The 23765-nt window shown below is 39.1% G+C and overlaps 1 protein-coding gene and 1 pseudogene across 1 annotated transcript in view; both read left to right on the top strand.

The window, feature by feature from the left end:
• Window positions 1–23765, top strand: part of LOC102814489 (NEDD4 family-interacting protein 2-like) — a 152611-nt gene that overhangs the window by 47056 nt on the left and 81790 nt on the right. The window contains exon 2 of the mRNA XM_006832068.1: window positions 3721–4210. Coding sequence (XP_006832131.1) covers window positions 3721–4210 — 490 coding nt within the window. The remainder of the gene's footprint in view (window positions 1–3720; window positions 4211–23765) is intronic.
• Window positions 22214–23090, top strand: LOC102834719 (annotated as a pseudogene).

Genomic DNA, 23765 nt, shown 5'->3' with positions numbered 1-23765 from the left:
AGCTGTGAGTCTTCCAACCTTCTATGTATTCCTTTATATGTGGTTCAGAGTTCTGGGACCATCCCCTGAGCCTGCTTGTTCAGGTATTCTGTGTTGTTGTTGGCGGAGCTCTCTGCTATACATCCACCCGATCCGCCATCTTGTTTGTTCTTTCAAACACAGTTGTCTTTTGAGTGTCTTTCATTCTGAAGAATTTTTCTTCCCGCACTGTATCAAACAATGTTTTGCTGCTATTCACAAGGTTTTCATTTGTTAATCCCTTACAAGAAGGACTGCCTATTCAGTCTTCCTACTCTGTTCTTAGTCTAGAAGCTCTGCTAAATCCACGAATCCTAGTGTAGAGCTGTGGGTTAATGCAAAGTTGGTTTGAACTGAAAGGTTGGAGGTTCGAGTTTACCAGCTGCTCCTAAGAAACCCTATATGGGGTTGCTATGGGTTGGAACTGACTCAACTGCACTTAACAATGAGAAGAACATGGGTGACCAGGCTGGTATTTGAAACAACCATACCATAGCTTCATATCAGCCACACCCGAGACACTATAGTACAACAAAATGAGAGATGTGCAGGGTATCAAAAAATTAGGGGTGAAAAACATTATTAAAAAGTTAGTAGCTTTAGGCTACTACAAATGTCCTTTCATCACAAATAGATGTTACTAGTAGGACAACCAGAGAAACTGGATTATATGGAGGAAAATGTGGCATCAGGATCGGAGGAAGGCTCATTAACAACCTGAGATATGCAGATGATACAACCTTGCTTGCTGAAAGTGAGGAGTACTTAGAATACTTACTGATGAAGATCAAAGACCACAGCCTTCAGTATGTTGCACCTCAATGCAAAGAAAAAAAAAAATCCTTACCATTGGACCAATAAATAACATCCATGTAAATGGAGAAAAGATTGAAGTCATCAGTGACTTTATTTTGTTTGAATCAACCATAAACACTCACGGAAGCAGCAGTTAAGAAACCAAATGATGTATTGCACTGGGCAAATCTGTTGCACAAGACTTCTTTAAAGTGTTGAAGAGCAAAGATATTAGTTTGAGGACTAAGGTGCGCTTGACACAAGCCATAATATTTTTGATAACCTTATATGCATGCAAAAGTTGAATAGTGAATAAGGAATTCTGCAGAAAACTTGATGTATTTGAGTTATGGTGCTGGAGGAGAATATTGAAAGTACCATGTACTGCCAATAGAACAAACAGATTTGTGTTGGAAGGAATACAGCCAGAGTGCTCCTTGGAAGCCAGGATGGCCAAACTTTGTCTTTCATACTTCACTCTTATTATTAGAAGGATATCATGTGGTAGAGTGGAGGGTTGGAGATAAAGAGGAAGACCCCCAGTGAGATAGACTGGCACACTGGCAGCATCAATGGGCTCAAATGTAGCAATGATTGTAGGTTGGCCCAGGACCGGGAAGTGTTTCGTTCTGTTGTGCATAGGGTCACTATGAGTCATTACAGACTCGATGACACCTAACAACAACAGCAAGTAGGACAATCCAGAATTAAAAACCTTTGGTTTGGTTTTATTATATAACACTGTGGGATAAAAATCAATGAACCACAAGGTCAATTTGAACCATAAGGTCAGTGGTTCAAACTCACCAGCCACTCATTGGAAACCCTGTGCAGGGTTGGTATGAGTCAGAACCAAGTCAATGGCACTTAACAATAACAAGTATTTAATATTGTGGGGACTCTGACATCTGTCACCGTCTACCAGGGATTCGACATTGAACACTTCCTGATTCTCTCTGGACCTTACTTTCCTTATCTGTTAAATGGTGATTATAATTGTGTCTACATTGTGACATTGTTTTAAGGATGAAATAATGCAGTAATAATTCTTTGGTTATGAAAGGCTGAAAACCTATTAGTTGGCATTCTACTTCTCTTTCCTTATTCTAGTCTTCCTATTCCCTGAAAATATACTTTCCTGTTGAATTTTATATTCAGCTCTGTTAGATTACCAAAATGTCCATATATTTGGGATAAGAGGAAAATGCATCTGTTACTCCAATAGAATTCAGGATATCTGCTTTTTGGTCAGGTCTTTGTTTTCCACCATTATGTTCTCTGTATTGTGCTGGGCATATTTGGTGTAAAAAGTGTTCTCTTCCCTAAGCAGCAGTATGATTTAAGCAACAAATGAACATAAACATGATTAATGAAAATACAACATATAAAATTAAGTTATAAATTGAATCTTATAAGCCATAAATGATGCAGGGATCTGGCCTTTTTTAGCTGACACTGGTGGTTGTTTTGATTCTTGAAAGATGATACCATTTGGGAATGTACTGTTTATTTTCTTAGAGTTTAAAATACTTTGTTAGATCATAAAGAAAGCAAGTTTAAAGAAGTTTAAATACGATGCAGTTTAATATTGTTAGACTGTTAATGCTCCCTGCTGGTAGGCATCTCAATATACAAAAATGGTAAGAGCAAATGAATGCTTTGAATAAAATTATCAGGAAGGTTTCAATTTTTTATTTAATTTTTTCAGTATTTATTGTATCTTTGCACTTTTAACTAGCTGATCCGGTGGCCTTCTTCATTCAGTAGCCTTCTCTGGAAGGGTCATTCTATCAGTAAGTAAGGTAGATCCCTTTCCTTAATTCTCTCAGGGGCCTGTCCTGTACCTTTTATCATTTAAGGACAAAAGGTTCAGTCATTTAAAAAAAAAGGAGATTGTACACTACTGGGCCAATTTACCTGGGATTATAATTTTTAAAGTATAGAAAGCAGTTCTTTTGTGTTGAAAGGTAATTTACCTTGCTCCCAGTACCCTTCTACTAGCTAAAGAAACAACAGGCTTTGTGCTAAAGGAACCAGGCTCTGAGATAGTTTCAACAATGTTTCAACTTCAAAGGAATACCTTATTGTTAAACCCTACCGAACTATGGATTTGAGTGTGACCACTAATGTGGCGCTGATGGTTAATGCACCAGAATGCAAAACCGTTGGAACTGCAGGGTCGGCGGTTCAAGCTCCCCAGTCACTCCTCGGAAACCCTATACAGAGTCGCTATGGGTCGGAACCGACTCGATGCCACTTAACAACAACAACAACTAAAAGAGTCCTCCTGGAGTGGTACTGTGGGCTAATGTGTCAGACTGCAAAGTCATTTGAACTGCAAAGTCGGTGATTCAAAGCTCACCAGATGCTACTTGGAAACCCTATACAGGGTCGCTATGGGTCGGAATCGACTTAACAACAAGTAAAGGAGTTCTGGTGTGGCGCTGTGGACAAATGCATCAGGCTGCAAAGTCGGTGGTTCAAGCTCACCAGTTGCTCCTTGGAAACCCTAAACAGGATCACTATGGGTCAGAATCGACTTGATGGCATTTAACAACAACACTAAATAGTTCATTATTATGTTTACTTTTTCTTGTATCTATCCACTAATCTGGAGCACCAGAGTACTCTAACCTAAAAGAAATATGTCTGAAGAATCCCTGTTGGATTCTAAACTTTCTTACTAACAAAATAAAAAACAATTTATTCAGTGATTTAGAATAAACGTTTTAGGAATGGCCTAGGGATGGGTCTCTGCGTTGTCCTAGTCTGGGTGAGTAATAAGAGGAAGTGTTGGGTAAATATGTGATCTGTCCTCAGGTGTTCTAGGAATGCGTCTCCTCCCTTCTCGACCTCTGGTCGTGTGATACTGTCTGTGCCTAAGCTTGCGTGAAACTCGTTCACAAGGAAAAGTCCAATCACTGACGGTGATATTTTTTTCCGCTCTTTTTGCTACCGCCCACTTCCGACCGCCTACAACCAAGACAGCACCCCAGACTTCTCATACTTTTCCATCTCCTCTCATCCAGCGAAACCCTCCTACTCGCACCAAGGTTGGGGGCCCCGGAGGACCCAGCGCGCATGCGCGACCACACCGAGCATGCTCAGTAGCGCACGCCAGCCCCGCGACGCCCCGGAGCTTCTCGGTCTACCCACCGCGGACGCGGAGCTCTCGGCGGCTGCTCCGGGAGCGACAGGAAGTGAGGCAGCCCCGCCTGGCGCCAGCAGCGGCCAAAACAGAGGCGGAAGGGGCGCTGCGGCGGCGGCGACGACGACGACGACGACGACAGAGGTGGCCGAGGGGGCTGAGCGCCGAGGGGACTCGCCCGCTCGGAAGCCGCATTCCGAGCCGGGCAGGATGGATCTCCACCAGCCGGGCACTGGCCGCTACCAGGTGGTGAGTTCCCGGCCTCCTGCGCCGCTGGGGACGGACCCAGGGTTGCCTATCTCCGGGGCCCCAAGGGTCCCCTTCTTTAGATTTTTCGTGGAGGGTAGTGCTGGCTGATTGTTTGGCTCTTTGGTCAGCTGTTGCCTCACACTTCTCTTTTCTGTGGCTCCTGGCTGCAACCCTAGAGACCCGTTTCCTCTTTCCCTAAGTCTCCGCCTAGCCCCCAACTCACCCTGTGCCGGAGAGATCTATCTCCCAGCCACAGTTTAATGCTGATTTTTATTTATTTATTTATTTAATTCCTTTCTTTCTCGGTCATTTCTTTTTCCTTTGACCCAGTCACTCTTGAGACATTCCAGTTGATTAGCCACTGGAAATGGTGCTGAGTTCACTTACCTGCTGGGAAGGTGATCGCTGTCATAAATGGAATGGGAGGAAGGTGTAAACATCTGGTAGGGTGGGTGTGAGTTAGTAATAATGCGGCTTAGCAATTGTGGAACTTTAGAAAATAGGCTGCAGTATTGATCTTGTTCTCTAGTTAACCTTGTCATTTTGTCCTTTTCCATTATGTTAATTTCAAAAGTGAATGTGTTCTTTTTCCATCCCTGCATCTTATGTCGGGAGGGGCTACAGAGGAAGTTTGTATTATTAGAAAAAAATTTAAGTCTTGTCTTAAATTTTTTTCATGAAATACAGCCTTTTCTAGTTTAATTTAGGCAGTACATCATATAAATCATTGTAACTGTATATTGAAACTATGAAAAGTTGTTTCTTGTATTTTCAGTGTCAATTTTTAAAATACGTTTTCCCCCTTTATGTATTAATTCTAGTCATATCTATTGTTGTATGCTGTTGAGGTAATCCGGACTCAGTGATCCTGTAGAATAGAGTCGAACTGCCCCATAGGGTTTCCAAAAATGTAATCTTAATGGAAAGAGGCTGCCTCATCTTTCTGCCAGAATTTGAACCTCGGACTTTTTAGTTAGCAGCTAAGCGCTAAACCACCTGCCACCATCACTCCCGATTTCTGTTGGAGATGACTGTTACAACCCCTGCTTCAAAATGGACTCAGAAATAGTTGACTGTTCAGTTGTAGCAAGGTAACCGGTTAGTCTACACACTTTTAGATGGTAGTTTAGTTAACCCTATTTGCTGAGAGAGGAGAAAAACAAATGTGTAATGTTGATGGTACAGTTTTATATACTATATAAACCTTTACAAATGTAGATACTATAGTTGCAGAGTTCACTTTTGAAATCTGTTTGCTCATGTAAGACCTAGTTGTGCCCTAAGAATTTGTATTAATACGTGCATTTTGACAAATTTGAAGGATTCGGAAGAGTGAGAGATCCCAACATATTTATATTTATTTGTGAATATTTATATATGAATTAAATACATTTGTCTATATGTGTAGTTTGCATAAAAGTTCATGATGCTTCCATTTCACTTATTTTTATGTCCTGTAAAGCTCAAAAAGCTGGTGTGGTGCTATAGAATAAGCTCTGGACTGCTAGCCCCCAGGGTTGATGGGGGCTTCTCAGAAACTATACAGAATCACTGTGAGTTGGAATTGACCTAACAGCAACAACAATAAAGTTCCCCAAAAGATCCAAATTCTGAGTTCTTGAAAATTTGTCAGTATTTTTGGAATGGTTTGAAAAATATTATTGCTAGTATGGAAGAATTTTTTCAACTTTGTATATACCATTTTTTTGGTGGTTTGATTATCAAAAAAAAATTAAGGGCATGAGTTTTGCAGATGTTAAATATGAAACTGGTTATATATTTTACACTATTAGGAGTGGGATTTAAAAATCTTTTTTTTCTAACACCTATTTGTTTCTCTTAATGACATTAAACTAAAACCAAACCCACTATTGAAAAATCAATTCCGATTTGGAGTGACCGTATTGGACAGAGTAGAAGTGCCTAGAGGGTTTCCAGAGGTGTAACTCTTTAAGAAAGAAGACTGCCACGGCTTTCTCCTGTGGAGTGGCTAATGGGATCAAGCAACAAATCTTTCAGTTAGCAGCCAACTTCTTGAACCATTATTGTTGTTATGAAGTGCCATGGAGTTGATTCCGACCCATAGCGACCCTGTATAGAGTTTCCAAGGAGCAGCTGATGAGCTTGAACTGCCGACCTCACAGGTCAAACGGCTTTGCAGTCTGGTGCATTAACCCACAGTGCCACACCAGTACTCCTTAACCATTATACCACCTTTTAATTATTTCTCTTTTGGTGCTTTTACTTAGTCAACCATGTTCTCACATAAGTCAAAAAGTATTGCCACTAGGGTTCCAGGTCATATATGAATGAATTATTCCAAACAAACCACGTTTGAGCATATCTCTGCAATAAGTAGATTGGTGGAGACAAATTCTCTCTTTAATACACTTGTCTTAGTCTCATTAGGGTGCTTTCAAATAAAAGGTCCAGTCAAAACAATGGGTTTGGAGGGAATTTACTGGGCCAGTTAAGGGAGAGAGGTCAGTTTGGAATTTTACGATACTGGTTTTTGATATGCCAAAGGGGAAACCTTGATAGATTTTTCAAAGGAAACAAGATGATTACAGGGACTTATGAAGAAGATTGAATAAATTACACAACTCTACTGGTGAGAAAAAGTACAGGAAAGTTGTGCCAAGGAATTTTTTTCCATCACAACAATGCTCTTGCTCTGTCTGAGGGGAGCAGGAGCTGTCCGAGAATAATTTTGTTAGAAAAGCTTACTCTATCCATCCCACAGCCTTATTCTCAGTCCCTCAGACTTGTTTTTGGTCTTCAAACTCAAAGCCCTTTCAAAAGTGTACAGTTTGAGTCCCTTGAGTCCTAAACTGCAGTTTTGATGTGGTATAAATCGAAGAGTGGAGAATTCATTGGGGAAGAATTGCTGTGTGCCGTTGAGTTGGTTCCGACTGATAGCAACCCTGTATAAGGTTTCTGAGGAGCAGGTTGTGAGTTTGAACCACTGACCTTGAGATCCAGTGCTTATCCTATGGTGCCACACCAGGAAGTATGTAGACCTAGATGGCGAATATTTCAAGTAAAAATAGCTTCATATTTTGTTAATTTTAATAACGTTTTCTGTGACTTTGCAGCAGTACTTTTTTGACTTACCCTCGTACAAATCACTTGAAAACATTTTTAGTGAGGTGGCTTGTGCCTTAAAATAATTTATTATATTGCTGCTGTCACTTTCATTAGTTTTGACTAGTTGAAACTTGATATGATTACTATTGTTTTTTTTTAAATTCCTCAGACCAATATACTGAAAATTGCTCCTTCTGTTTTAAGATATTTCCTAATTGATTTCTCTGCAACCCTTTTCAGAATAAGTGGTTAGTTATTGCTGTGGGGTCAATTCCAACTCCTCATGACCCTTTATAGGGGTTCTGAGGCTTTCAATCTTAGTGGAAGCAGAAAGTTTCATCTTTCTCAAACAGGGCAGCTTGTAGGCTCGATCTTCCAAACTTGTGATTCGCAGTCCAGTGCTTATCGTTGTTGTTGTTAAGTGCCATCAAGTCGGTTCCTACCCATAGCGACCCTATATAGGGTTTCTGAGGAGCGGCTAGTGAGCTTGCACCGTTGACGTTGCAGTTCACATGCCTTTGCAGTCCAGCACATTAACCCACAGCACCACACCAGGACTCCAGTGCTTATCATATGGAGGCTTTTTTCAAACTATCGATATATGCTTCATAGACTTTAAATGGTAATGACATTCTTTCAGAGCTCCATCCGAGAAACCCATTACTGTTGAGTCGATCCCAAATTATAATGACCCTTTCTAGCGTTTCCGAGACTGTTACTTTATGAGAGCAGACAGTCTAATCTTTTTCCCTTGGAGCAACTGGTGATTTTAAACTGTTCACCTTGCATTTAGCAGCCCGACCGATACAGCACCACTAGGGCACCTTTCTTTCTGAGCAGAGGGCAAAAGTCACTCCTGTTAAGATACTCATTGTATTTTCTTTCTTTCGTCTTACCTTTTTGTTGTGAATTCAGTGGAGGTTTACAGACAAGATTATCAGCTTTCCATTCAACAGATTATACAGTTTGTTTCATCTCAATGATTACAATCCCCTTCCTGCAACAGCAGTCATCCCACTTCTTCCCTGTGGCTCCCCATTTACATCTTGTATTTCACACATGAATAAAGCAAAAATATTTGATAACACACATACAAAACAAAAAATATATATTCATTTACATGTCTTAACGGGCATACTCTGCAAGCCAGCCTCCTGCCCACAGGCGTACAGCCTTACTTAGTCCATGGGCTTTGAGCTGGAAGCTACTCTCTCTCTCCATACTATCACCTCTGCTACCATCTATGCTGTTGTCGCTTTTCTAGGTAGGAGTCTCACGCTCCACTCGTGCTCTTCCTTCTTGATGATCCTGGAATCCTCTGTTCTGAAATGGAAGATTAACTACTCCCCCCCTTTTAGTTATACATCTTCTACAATTACAGTTGTGACAATCACATTTAATCCTGCTGGCAGTTGCTCACAATTGAATCTTAAAATCCTATCATCTTCATCATCCCCCATCCCCTTTCACCAGATCTATCTGGAAAAAATGAAAACTATTCAGTGGGGAGTCTACCTTATCCCCCTCATTCTGAACGTAAGCACACTCATGAAAGCTTATAACAGCCATGTCATACTTTTATCAGCCCCCCCACCTCCGATACGATAGTCAATGTCATACTTGCCTGTCCCTATCAACCTTCCAACACCATAATTCAAAAGCATCAATTCTACAGTCTTCCCTATTCACTGTCCAGCATGCATATGAGGTTATTGAAAATATCATGGCTTGCGTCAGGTGCACCCCATTTCTCAAGCTGGCATCCTTGCTCCTGAACACCGTAAAAAGGTCTTGTGCAGCAGATTTGCCTAATGTGCAGCAGATTTGCCTAATTTCTTGACTGCTGCTTCCGTGAGTGTTGATAGTTGATAGTTACGGTGTTGGAGGAGAATACTGAAAGTGCCATGTGCTGCCAAAAGAACCAATAGATCCGTTTTGGAAGAAGTGCAGCCAGAGTGCTCCTTGGAGGCCAAGATGACCAAACTTTGTCGCTCATACTTGGGACATATTGTTAGAAGGGACCAGTCGCTGGAGAAGGAGGGTCAGAGAAAAAGAGGAAGACCCCCAACAAGATGGATTGGCCAAGTAGCAGCATCGATGGACTCAAGCGTGTCAACAGTAGTGAGGTTGGCCCAGGATCGGGCAGTGTTTCGTTCTGCTGTGCATAGGGTCATTATGAGTTGGTACCAACTCAATGGCACCTAACAACAACAACAATCACCCCAGTGGTTTGCGATTCAAATTCACCACCTGCTACTTGGAAACCCTATACAGGGTTGCTATGAGTCCGACTCTACGGGCACTTACTGACAACAAAATCAACCCAGTACACTGAAGAAATAAGGTGGTTTCTTAGTATGAAGAATTCTTCTGTTATGGTTGGAGTTTTGAGCGACTGCATCCATAAGCAAAAGTCCAGTTCATCAAATTGTAGTAGTTTCAATTTACTCACTTTAAATAGTTAAGATATCAGTTTGTTTTCCTTGTAAGTGTTTGGGAATCATGGCACAATTTTCATTTGAATTTAAATTCCTGTTACTCTGTAATTACATTGTAATTTCATTTGTCCTGTTGTAGCTTTTGGCTTTGTTGAAAAGGGCCTGATCTGTCTCGCTTGTATAGGTATAAACCAGAGAAGCAGATGAATTGAAATTTCCAGTAGACTATAGACATGTCTCATTTTATTGTGTTTCCCAGGTAATGCATTTTTTATAAATTGAAGGTTTGTGACAATGCTGTGCTGAGTCAATCTATTGGTGCTGTTTTTACCAATAGTATGTACTTAGTCTGTGTCTGCTGTGTAACATTATGGTAATTCTCACAATAGTTCAGAATTTTTCATAATGTGATTACATACTTAATAAACCTACAGTATAGTTTAAACATGACTTTCATATGCCTGGGAATCCAAAAGATTTAGATGACAGACTTTATTTAAATTTGCTTTATTGCTGTGGTCTAGAACTGTATCTGCAAATGGTGTGGCGTTGTGGGTTAAGGTGCTGGACTACAAAGTCAGTTTGAACCACAAGATTAGAGGTTCAAGCTCATCAGCTGCTCCTCAGAAACCCTGTACAGGGTCACTATGGGTCAGAACTAACTTGACAGCACTAAACAACAACAGCTTGCCTGTATTTAGCTCTGGCTTGTATGGTAAACCCCTTTGTTTTGTGGCTGCCTTTAGCACCTTTTTTGGGAACACTTTGTAATGATTAATTAATTGGATCAGTAAAAAACTTTGATCATTAAGTGTTGAAGGATGAAAAGAAAGAGATAGGCAAGTATACTTAGGGATAAAGTAGTATTTAGAGTTAATTTGTCACTTATTTAAAAGGTTAAAATTTGATCCTCCTTACCTGAAAGTTAGCAGTGATACACGGGATTATGGGGATGACAGGACTACAGTTAACCAATGCACAACTTCATCTGGAACAATTTTTCTGTAGGCTCTTTTTCTCTTCCATTGTTCAAAAGAGTCTGAATTTTAAAGCAGTGGAAAACCGTGGAGATCTACAAAAAGAAGTTAACCTTCTACTTCCTGAAAAAGTGAGCTATGATATGTCATCTTGTGTTATGAGAAATTCAGTTTTGCTAGGTAGGAAATGAGCAATGTCCAACAATGAAGTAGCTGGACATTGTTGAAGCTGTTAGGCCACATTCTAACTTTGATGTTCTGTATTTTAAAGGATTATGTACGTACATCAAGCTGACGCCTAAGACTTAAAAGGTACAAATTAAATTGGAAGTGTTGATTATAGCAGTAGTTTTCCAGACTGTATTTCAGAATGTGGCAATAGGTGTTCCTGGATAGTTTGCAGCATATAGTCCTGGTGTGGTGCTATAGGATAAGCTCTGGATTGATAACTTCAAGGTCAGCTCTTCAAACCTACCAGCTGCTCCTTGGAAATCCTATACAGAGTCAGTATGAGTTGCAACTGACTCATCGGTGTTTAACAACAACATTGCCATGTTAAAGCCATGAGGAGTTCTGCGTTTTCAATTTTGTTGAGACTTTGGCTTGGCATACTGAAGCCACAGTTTCCCTTTATTCCAAGCCACATCCATTGTCGTTAAGTTGATTCTGACTCATAGCAGCCCTACATGGTAGAGTAGGACTGCCCCATAAAAAAGATTTGAAGTTTCCATGGATCTAAATCTTTATGGAAGCAGTTTGCCTTGTCTTTTTACCAAAGAGTGGCTGGTGGGTTTGAACCACCAACTGTTTGGTTAGCAGCTGAGTACTTACTTAAACCATTGCCACCTCCAGGACTCCTATTTCCTTTTATTAGTACTTTACTAGGATTATTATGAGAAATAATGTATTTGAGAACCAACTTCGTGTCTTGTTGAGTCTTTTTGTATCTGTTTATTTCTGTTAATTTCTAATTTATTTCTGCTCTAATCTTTATTATTTTTCTTCTGGTGACTGTAGGTTTACTTTGCTGGTCTTTTTTAATTGTTGGAGATGTTGTGCTGACTTTGGTTCTTTTTTTCTTTTTGGATGTGTGCATTTATTGCTATAAATTGCCCTCTTACCACTGCTTTTGCTGTGTCCCAAAGGTTTTGGTGTGCTGTGTTTTTGTTCTTGTTTCTAGGAATTTTTTAATTACCCTTTTTATTTGTTCAACTACCCAGTAGCTTTTTAGAAGGGTATTATTTGCTTTCCATGTATTTGATTTTATTTCCTTGATCTTCCTATTGTTGATTTCTAATTTTATAGCATTGTGATCTGAGAAGATGCTTTGCAGCATTTTGATGCTTTAAAATTTTTGAGACTTACTTTGTTCCTTAGCACATGGTCTATATTCTGGAAAATGTTCCCTATGCACTGGAAAAAAATGTGTATTGTGGTATTGTTGGGTTGAATGCTCTGTACAAATCTATGAGGTCAGGTTGGTTGATTATGTTGTTTAATTCCTTTGTTGGGTTTCTTTATGGTTGTTTTATCCTTTTTTGACAGTGGTGCATTAAAATCGCCCACCGTTATTGTACAGTTGTGTATTTTTTACTTTACTTCTATTAGGGCTTGTTTTACGTATTTTGGAATTCTTTTGTTGGGAGCATAGATTGCAATCCCCTCCATGCACCATCAGCTAATAGTATTTATCTCAGTTACCTTTTTTTGATGTACACATACCATAGTGGAAATATATATTCATTTAAATGTCCAAAGGGCACATTTTACAAGCCAGCCTCCTGCCCTCAGGCACACTGCCTTTTGCAGTCTATGAGCCTATAGTCCTCTGATGCTCAGTTTCTCTGTACCATCACTTCTGCCACCATCTCTGCTGTTGCTGCTTTTCTGGTTAGGATCCCTTGCTCCTTTCATGCTCTTCCCTCTTGCTGGTCCTAGAGTCCTCTGTTCCTGAAATGACAAATTACTGCCCCCCCCCCCTTTCAGTTACACCTCTTCTACATTTACAGCTGTGACAATCGCCATTAGTCCTGATAATAATTACTCGCAATTGAATCATAAAATCCTATCCCCATCATCACCAGACGCATTTGCACAAGAGGAAAACTATTCAGTGGGGATTCTGTTTTACTCCTCTCATTCTGACACTTAGCTCCCTCATGAAAGCTTGTAAGCCAGCCACTTTGTGTCTTTCTAGCCCTCCAGTTTTAATAGCTGAAGTCTAAGTTGCCCATCCCTATGAACTTAGTGTACTGAGGAGGCAAGCTTGATCCTTAATCCTTTCCTTTTGGCTGGAATTTTGGGCAACTTCATCTATAGGCAAAGATCCAGTTCATCAAGTTGTAGCAATTTACACTTGCTCCCTGTATCAAACTTCTTTTTCTTCATCTGATTGAGTTCTGGTCAGCAAGCCATCCAAGCTAGGTCAGATGGGTACTATCTGCAGTTTGGGAACTCTTATTTGCTTCCCCCCACTTCATGCCAGCTGGCCACTTCACTTTTAATTCTAGCTCCCAGGGATTAGGTCAGTGTCCTTGGACTCAGGAGTTCACACATCTCCTGAACTTCAAAACAGCCAGCTCTTCCTCTTCTGTCTCTCATCTCAAGGTCATCTTGTATCTACGGGACATGGCGAAACACAGCCCATGTCTTCATTGCTTTATTTCCCCCATTTCTACTCACAAGTTGAGCTGGGTGGTCACCAGCAAGCATACAAGAGTGTTTGTATGTTCCCTGTGAGTTTTCAGTATTAGAAAGGGGTTTACCCTGATGGGCTTTCTTTCTTTTGGCCTTCATGGCTCCAATGCAGACAGCTTGCTTGATATTGTCACAGCCAAATAGAATCCCAACCCCTCGCCCAGTCCCCGATCTTTCTTTCAAGAAGTTTCTTCTGTTCCATTAGCCATTTGGTCTACAAGTCTTTTCCATTGGGAATGCCTCACCTCCAAAGGTTCTGGATGTGGCTCAGGATTTCTCCTAAGGCCCCATTGTCCACAAAGGCTTAACCTGAAGCCTGTTTCCCTGGGTACATACATTCTGGTGCCCTTTTAGATAATCCAGTCAGTTACAGGCTGAAGACGGTCCTACTCCTTTTTGATAGTAAGGCAAATTTTTTTCCATCCTTTAATTTTTTAATCTATTTTTGTGTTTGTGTGAGTCTCCTGTGGACAGTGTAATGAAGGATCCTGTTTTCTTATATATTCTGTCACTCTGTCTCTTGACTTTTGCATTTAATCCATAGACATTCAGTGTAATTATTGATAGGTATGGATTAATTGCTGTCATTATACCAGTTTTTTTTTTTTTTTTTTTTAAGTGGTGCTGCTAGTTTCTTTGTTATGCCTGCTTTCCTGTGCTGAGTTCATATTTTTTGTGCCTTTTGTCAATTTCTTCATAGTTCAAATGTTTCCATAATGTTCTTGGATTTTCCTTTTCTTGATTTCATGTGGAACTGCGTAAAGTTTCTTTGAGGTTATCCTGTATTTTATTTTTTCCTCATTTTAAAGCAGTCTGTTTTATGCTGAAATCTACCTGATCTCCTCACCACTTGGATCTATGTTACTATACTTTTTTCTTCTTTTGCTTTGTAATTGTCCTGATCATAGACTGACCTCCCAGATCCCTAATTTCATTCTTGTCATTTTGTTCTGCTTAGACTCTTCCATCTCTGGACTGAGTTTCAGGTAGTGTTGGCACATATGTCAGTCTCTGGTTGTTGTCTGCTTTTGTTGATTCTCTGTCCAGAGAATTCCCTTTAGTATGTTTTGAAGTGCTAAATTGGCTTTTACAAAGTCCCTTAATTTCTGTTTATCCTGAAATGTTCTGATTTTGCCTTCATATATGATTGACAGCTTTGCTGTGTATCTGATTCTTGGTTGGGAGTTTTTCTTTCAGAATTTTATATATGTCTTCCCATTGCCTCTTTACCTACATGGCTTCTGCGGAGAAATCAGAGCTTAATCTTTACTGGTTTTCCTTTGTCGGTAACACTTCTTTTTTCCCTAGCTCCTTTCAGGATTCTTTCATTTGTCTTTGATTTTGGAGAGTTTGATTATGATATGTCTTGGTGACTTTCTTTTGGGGTCTGTCCTGCATGGAGCTCATTCAACTTCTTGAATGCTTATCTTCTTGTCTTTCAAGATGTTAAGGTAATTTTCTTTAATCTTAGGTTATTGTCTGCTGTTGTTAACTTATCGGTCCAAAGAACTCTCTTTAGCATTTTTTGTAAGGTTGGTCTGGTTTTTTACAAATTCTTTAAATTTCTATTTAATTGGAAATGTCTTAATTTCACTGTCATATTTGATGGAGAGTTTTACTGGGTATAAGATTCTTGGTTGGCGTTTTATTTCTTTCAGAGTTTTATATATGTCATCCCACTGTCTTCTTGCCTACATGGTTTCTGCTGATAAATCAGAATTTAGTCTTACTGGTTCCCCTTTGTAAGTAACCTTTTGTTTTTCTTGAGCTCAGGATTCTGTTTTGGCTTTGGTTTTGAAAAGTTTGAGGATGTGTTGGTGATTTTCTTTTCGGGGGGTCTGTCCTGGTTAGAGTTCATTCAGCTTCTAGAATTCGTATTTTTAAATCTTTCCTGATGCTGTGGAAGTTTCTTCTAACAACTGTATGACAATGCTCTCTATGGCATTATTTTTTTCTCTTCAGATTTTAGAATTCCATTCACACATAAGGTTTTGTTTTTCTTGAGCCGGTCTCAGGATTCTTTCCTTGTCTTTGGTTTTGGAGAGTTTGAGTCTAGTATGTCTTGGTGATTTTCTTTTGGGGTCTGTCCTGTTTGGAGTTTGTTCAACTTCTTGAATGCATAAACTTCTTATCTCTCATGATGTTAGAACATTTTCTTCCAACAACTTTTTAACAGTTTTCTTATGTTTTTGTTGTTTGTTTGTCTCTTTTTGTTCTGGAATTCCAATCACATGTAACTTGTCCCTCTTGTTACAGATTCACCAATTTGCCCTTCCATTGATTCAGTTCTGCTTCTCTGTCCCATTAATGTATTATCTATTTCTGAAATCTTAGTATTAATCTTTTTTATTTCTGTTTGCTGATTTTGTATGGTTTTTATGTTTTCATTTTATCTTGGTCGGTTCTAACAGTGTCTTCCTGATGTCTTCTGAAGTTTGCCCTGTGTTCCCCTGATTTCATCTGCAGCTTTCTTGATCATTCTCTCAATCCATTGAAAGTCCCTAAATATCATTCTTTTGAATTCCTTATCAGGTAGTTCTGATACCATTTCTGATATTACATTTTCTGACTGTATTTTTATCACTTATTTGAGGCTCTCTTGTTTTGTTTCTTCGTGTAAGCTGGAATTGCCTGCTATCTGTGAGACATTGTGGTATCATTTATATTTATATTTAATTGACGATTGTATGTTGGTGTATTCTCAGGCACTCACCACCTGTCTCCTGGTGGATGTGATAGAGACCGGAAATCTGATTGCAGTTCTCTGTTTGCTGTTTGTGTGGCATATTACAGAGCAGGTTCATAAGCCTCCAGTAGTATGCCCAGCACCTGACCCCAAGCAGAGTGGAGAGGCTATGCGGGAGGGAGTGCCACTGACTGCTGTGCTGGTGAGGGCAGGGACTGGCCATGCCCCCAGCTACCAGGAGAGTGTGGGGAACAAGGGAGAACTATACCCCCTTTGCCCAGTTTCTAGCTGTGTCTCTCGCTTCCACACTGCTGTAGCTATAGCTGCCTGCTAAACTCAAGGTTGTTATTATGTGCCGTGGAGTTGGTTCCAACTCATAGCGTGGGCGTGGTAATTCAGGTCAGCAGACAGCCTGCTCATTTTTCTTCTTTCTCGCTGCTTCTGGGCAACTTCCTCTTCCAGTTGGCACTCTGTCTACCTGTCTTTCCTATCCTTTGAAACTCAGGGTTCCAGGACTGCTATCTGTCTCTGTTTCACTTGGTCTCCCATGTCCTTGGGTCTGCCCAGCTTGTCTGCCTACTCTGCCATCTTGCCACACTCTTATCTTGTGGTTTGTATTCTTACTACACACTTCTTTTATATCATCAGTGTCACCCAACTGCTTAATCTGCTAGGTTTCTGCCCTCATTTTGTTTATTTCTTTATTATATTGACACTTTGAACTTTCTCCTTATTCCTTACTCTTGATACCATAAAGCATTTGGGCTTCTTTTTGTGAACTCATATTTATTCTTCACTTCTTAAACGGTAATGCTTTCTGTGGCTGGACAATTGCAAAAGTGTACTTGCTACCTACTTTTTTTCTTACTATCACCATCCTTCAGTGTATTATTTGCATAGCTTGAGTTAAATTTGCAGAATATAAATTTAGTTTTCTTCTTGTTCAAAGATCTTTGTACCCCCTTAGTGTATTTTCCCTCAACATTTCATTAATAAAACTTTGAAATATAGAAAATTTGAAAGAAATATGCAGTAAAACACTCATGCACCATGTAAAAACTGACTTTAATTGTTAACAGTTTATTATATTTGCTTTTTGTGTAGCCACCTAAGCTTTGGATGCATTTCAAAGTAAGTTGCACCTATCAGTATGCTTCAATATACAGAATTAATGCAAACTACATGCTTATCATTAGCTTTTTGTTGTTATTAAGTGCCGTTGAGTTGGTTCGATTCATAGAGACCTTGTATAGCATTTTCAAGGAGTAACTGATGAATTTGAACCACTGACCTGGTGGTTCAAATTGACCTTGTGGTCCAATGCTTTATCCCACAGCACCATCCCAGGGTTCTCTTAGATTTTAATAGTTTATAGTTCTTTTTTTTTAGAGGTAAAATTGACACATTACTAGAATGCACAAATACTGTGTCTATTGGATGAGTTTTGACAAATGTACACCCATGAAACTCAAATCACTTTCAAGACATTGAATCTCTATGACTGGCAAACCACATTCCAAGTTTTAATTTTTAAAATACAGTTTTATTGGAACACAGCCATGCACGTTCATTTGCATATTGCTACTAGCCTCTTTTGTGTGCTCTGAGGCCAGAATTAAGCATTTGAATTAGAGTCCATGCAGCCTGAAATACTTATGATTGTGTGCTTTAAGTAAACTATGTATGGACCATTGATAATAGAACATTAACATCACAGTAGAAGTTCCCTTATGACCCTTTCTAGTCAGTCTGTGTCCTCCACTTGACCATTGTTCTGAAATTTTTTTCACCACCGATGAGTTTTGTCTATTCTAGAATCTCCTATAACTGAAATTACAGCATATAGTATGCAAGACTTGAAGTCCTTGTGTGGCACTTTTGGTTAATGAGCTGGACTGCAAAGTCACTTTAAACTTCAAGGTCGGGGGTTCAAGCTCACCACCTGTTCCTCGGAAACCCTATACAGGGTCGCTATGGGTCAGAACTGACTCTACAGTACTTAACAACAATAACATGCAAGATATACTTCACTCAGCATGATGTTTGCTTTTTTGAGATTGATCCATGTTACTGTATGCATCAGTAGCTCATCTCTTCTTATTGCTGAATAGTATTCTATTGTATGAATATACTAATTCCATAGATGGTCATTTAAGTTGTTTTGGTTTTATGGCCATTATGAATAAAGTTATTGTGAATATTCTTTTTGTGGACATATATTTTCATTTCTCTTGAGTGAAATTGCTGAGTCATTGAGTATTGTTTTTGTTGTTAAGTGGCATCAAGTCAGTTCCAACTCATAGCTACTCTCCAAAGGATTTCTGGATCACAGCTGGTGGGTTTGAACCACCACCTTATGCTCAAATTGACCTTGAGGTCAAGTGCTTATCCTACAGCACCACACCAGGACTCCCAGTCATTGGGTAGATGAACATTTAGTTTTATAAGAAACTGCTAAGCTTTTTTTTCTCTGAGTATTTGTACCATTTTATATGTTTGCCATCAGTGTGTAAGAAGTTTGGTTGCTCTACAACCTTGCCCAACTTTTGGTGGTTCAGTTTTTAAAATTTTAGCTATTCTGTTGGGTTTATTGAATTTTTTGTGTTGAAAATTCTTTGCTTAGTATATAGGATCCTTGAATAGACCTTTCCATATCAGTACAGTGCTGTATCATAGCAATCTGTTCTCTCATTTTGTGCTTTAACTTCTGGAGTCTAGCAGGACTTACCAACTTAAGTTCTTCAACTATAATGTCTTCTCTCACACTTCTCAGTACCATATCTAACTGGCTTGTCTTATGAAATCAGCTTTTTAGATGTGAAAACTCCATCTAAGCTTTAATTGAAAAGAGAAAATTTCTTGTCTCCTCATCAGCCCTGAAGCAGAGGAAATTTTGAGAATCACAGTATTAGAGCAACCTTACTGTTATACCAAATTGTGTTTGCCTTTCTTACTTGTAGAATATGCTTTTCCAGAGATGCTTAAAGGTTTTGCAAGTGCTTGATTTTGGTTTCATCTTTAAAATAGGTTTTAAACTTTTAAGAAACTATTGAAGTAATTAACTTTAAACCATGCTTGATACTAAATTATATAGCCTGAATTCTAGTATTATGTTAGTTTCTCTTCCCAAGGTAATTCGTTTTTAGACTCACCCCAGATTAAGTTTTTTTTTGGTACATATAGTAATATTATAAATGTGTCATTGATTCTGTTGATTGAATGTTGCTCTTTTTTTTTTTTTTTTTTTTTAAAGTCAGATCTGAACATGTCCATGCATGTAAATTATACTAATGAGTAAACTAGTTGGCACGCCTGAATCATGCTGAATCAAATGCTAGGGGTCACTCAGATATGTCTGTTTTTGTTGTTAGGTACCCACAAGTTGATTCCAATTCATAGCAACCCTGTGACCAACAGAAGTAAACATTACCCAGTCCTGCACAATTGTTGTTATACTTGAGTCCATTGTTGCTGCTCCTGTTAGTTCATTTTGTTGGGAGGCTTCCTGTTTTTCGCTGACCCTACGCTTTACCAAGCATGATGTTCTTCTCCAAGAACTGGCCCTTCCTAATAATATGTCCAAAGTATGAGAGATGAAGTCTGGTCATCTTGGTTTCTAATGAGCATTCTGGCTGTACTTCTTCCAACACAAATTTGTTTGTTCCTCTGGCAGTCCGTGGTACTTTCAATATTCTTCTCCAGCACCACAACTCAAATGCATCTATTTTTCTGTGGTCTTTCTTATTCATTGTCCAACTTTCCCGTGCATATGCTGTTGTTAATTAGGCTTCAAATTCAAAGGGACCCTCTGAGCAACAGAATGAAAGAGTGCCCGGTACTGAGTCATCATCACAGTTGTTGTTACCTGTGATCCCATCGCTGCTGCCACTATGCCAATCCATTTTATTGTGGGTCTTCCTTTTGTATCAAGCATGATGTCCTCTTGCAGGGTCTGGTCATTTCTGATAACATGTGAGAGACCGAAGTCTTGCCATCCCGGCTTCTAAGAAACATTTTGACTGTACCTCTTACAGCACAGATTTGTTTGTTTTTCTGGCAGTCCATGGTACTTTTAATAATTCTTCTCCAACATCACAACTAAAATGTATCCATTCTTCTACTGTCTTCCTTATTAATTGTCTGATTTTCACATGCATATGTGAAGATTGAAAATACCATGGTTAGAAAATACCTTAGTCCTTAAACTGATCTCTTTGCTCTTTAGCACTTTAAAGAGGTCTTTTGCAGCAAATTCGCCTAATGCAATCCATCGTTTGATTTCTTGCTTGCTGCTTCCATGAGTATTTATTGTGGATCCAAGCAAAATGAAGTCTTTGACAGCTTCAATCTTTTCTCCATTTATATGGATGCTATTTGTTGGTCCACTGGTGAAGATTTTTGTTTTCTTTACATTGAGGTGCAACACATACATAATGAAGGCTGTGGCCTTCATTAGTTAAGTATTTTAAGTCTTCTTAGTTTTCAGCAAACAAGGTTGTATCATGTGCATGTCGCTGGTTGTTAATGAGTTTCCCTCCAATCCTGATGCCAGATTCTTCGTAATGTAATCCAGTTTATCGTATTATTTGTTCAGCAGATTGTTGTATAAATTGGTGAAAGTATACAATCCTGTTACATACCTTTGCTGATTTTAAACCATTGTGTAACCTTTTTTCTGATCTTGACACCTGCCTCTTGGTCTGTGTATAGGTTCTTCATGATTACAATTAAGTGTTCTTGAATACCCAGTTTTTCCAATGTTATCCATAGCTTGTCATGAGCCACACAGTTGAAAACCTTTGTACAGTCAATTAAGCACAGGTAGACATCTTTCTGGTATTCTCTACTTTCAGACAAGATCTATCTGACATCAGCAGTGATATCCCTAGTTTCACCTTTTCTGAAGCCAGCTTGAATTTCTCACACTTCTCTGTCAATGTACAGTTAGAACCATTTTTTAATTATCTTCAGCAAAACTTTACTTGGCATGTGATATGATATTGTTTGATGATTTCTGAATTCCATTGGGTCACCTGTCTTTGGAATGGGCACATTCCAAAGTTATGCATTTCTTCCAATCTTTTGGCCAAGAAACTGTCTGCCAAATTTCTTGGCACAAATGGCACATTAATTTATTGAAAGATTTCAATTTGTATTGCATTAATTCCTGGAGCTTAATCCAGTCCCTTCAGGGCAGCCTGGATTTCTTCTTTCCGTACTAGCAGTTCTTGATCATATGCTACCTCTTGAAATGCATGGACATTGACAATTTATTTTTGGTACTATGATTCTTTGTATACCTTTCACCATCTTTTCATGCTTTCTGCATCCTTAAACATGAATATGAGGTGATTTAATATACCATAACTTGGGTTATGCATACCTTTGTCTTCAAAATGGCATCTTTACTCTTGAACACTTTCAAGAATTCTTTTGCAAATTTGCCTACTGTTCTTCCAGTTGTGTACCTGTAGTATATAATATGACATTTTATTCTTGACTGGTGCTTACTTGAGTATTGGTTATAGATCAAAGCAAAAAAGTATTTGAGAGCTTCAGTCTTTTCTGTTTATCATGATATTATTTGTTGGTCCAGTTGTGAGAATTTTTTTTTTTCTGTTTGTTTACCTTGAGGTGCAACCCATATTGAAGGTTATCCATATCTTCATCAGTATTTCAAGTCCTCTTGGCTTCCATTAAGCAATGTTATATTATTTACATGTCTCAGACAATTAATGAATCCTCTTCCTATACTGATGTCACCTTTATATAATCAAGATTCTAGAATTATTTGCTCTACATACAGTTTGAATAATGTGGCAAAGGATACAACCCTGTTGCATAAGTTTTTTTTATTTCAAACCATTTAGTATCCCTTTGATCTGTTTGAACAACTGCCTCGTGGTCCATGTACAGGTTTCTCGTAAGCAGAATTAAGTGTTTTGGAAATTATCATGATACTGAGGGAAATGGTCTTAAGCTGCCCAGAAGTCATTAGCAAAAAACAAGACTCCGCTTTTTTCCTGGTGTGATTCCATCCTGCGCGGCTGTTTTCAGTAGCAGCAACCCAGTTATCTCCGCCCTTCTTCTCTGTCATCTAAGTGCGTACCGTCACCCCATGGAGGAGTGGATGGATATGGACATGAGCCCTCTGAGGCCCCAAAACTATCTCTTTGGTTGTGAACTAAAAGCCAATAAAGATTATCACTTTAAGGTGGATAATGATGAAAATGAGCACCAGTTATCATTAAGAACGGTCAGTTGAGGAGCTGGTGCCAAGGATGAATTGCACATTGTTGAAGCAGAAGCAATGAATTATGAAGGTAGCCCAATTAAAGTCACACTGGCTACTTTGAAAATGTCTGTACAGCCAACGGTCTCCCTTGGGGGCTTTGAAATAATGCCACCAGTGGTCTTACGGTTGAAGTGTGGCTCAGGGCCTGTGCATATTAGTGGACAGCACTTAGTAGTTGGGGAGGAAGATGCAGAGTCAAATGATGAAGAGGAAGAAGTGAAACTCTTAAGTATGTCAGGAAAGCGGTCTGCCCCTGCAAATGGTAACAAGGTTCCACAGAAAAAAGTAAAGCTTGCTGCAGATGAAGATGATGATGATTACGACGATGACGAAGATGATGATGATGATGATTTTGATATTGATGAAACTGAAGAAAAAGTTCCAGTCAAGAAATCTATACGGGACACGCCAGCTAAAAATGCACAAAAATCAAACCAGAATGGAAAAGACTCAAAACCATCAACACCAAGATCAAAAGGTCAAGAATCCTTCAGAAAACAAGAAAAAACACCTAAAACACCCAAAGGACCTAGTTCTATAGAAGATATTAAAGCAAAAATGCAAGCAGGTATAGAAAACGGTGGTTCCCTTCCCAAGATGGAAGCCAAGTTAATCAATTATGTGAAGAATTGTTTTCGGATGACAGACCAAGAGGCTAGTCAAGATCTTGGCAGTGGAGGAAGTCTCTTTAAGAAAATAGTTTAAACAATTTGTTAAAAATTTCTGTCTTATTTCATTTCTGTAACAGTTGATATCTGGCTGTCCTTTTTTATAATGCAGAGTGAGAACTTTCCCTACCATGTCTGATAAATGTTGTCCAGGTCCCTTTGCCAAGAATGTGTTGTCCAAAATGCCTGTTTAGTTTTTAAAGATGGAATTCCACCCTTTGCTTGGTTCTAAGTATGTATGCAATGTTATGATAGGACATAGTAGTAGCAGTGGTCACACAAATGGAAATGGTGGGGAGACAAAAATATACATGTGAAATAAACTCAGTATTTTAATAAAAACAAACAAAAAACAAGACCCCAAGAATTGATAGAATGCAAATTGAAATCTCAACAAACTGATAGACCTTTGGAACTCTTGCTTATCCATATCTGGAAATTTTGAAGTCCGCTAAAAGAAAATGGTTAATGTTCAACCGTTTCAAGAGGTAGCATATGATCAAGAGCCAATGATATTCAGAGAGGAAGTCCAAGGTGCACTGAAGGAATTGGCAAAGAACAAGGCACCAGGAATTGATGGAATAAAAATTGAAATCTTTCAAGAAAGTGAGGCGGCACAGGAGGCACTCATTTATCTCTGCCAAGAAATTTGGAAGACAACTATCTGTCTGACTGATTGGAAGAGATCCATATTTGTGCCCATTCCA

The sequence above is a fragment of the Chrysochloris asiatica genome, unplaced genomic scaffold (assembly GCF_000296735.1).
Source record: "Chrysochloris asiatica unplaced genomic scaffold, ChrAsi1.0 scaffold00005, whole genome shotgun sequence".
NCBI lineage: Eukaryota > Metazoa > Chordata > Mammalia > Afrosoricida > Chrysochloridae > Chrysochloris > Chrysochloris asiatica.
The sequence above is the reverse complement of the archived record's forward strand: the minus strand, read 5'-3'. Positions and strand labels throughout refer to the sequence as shown.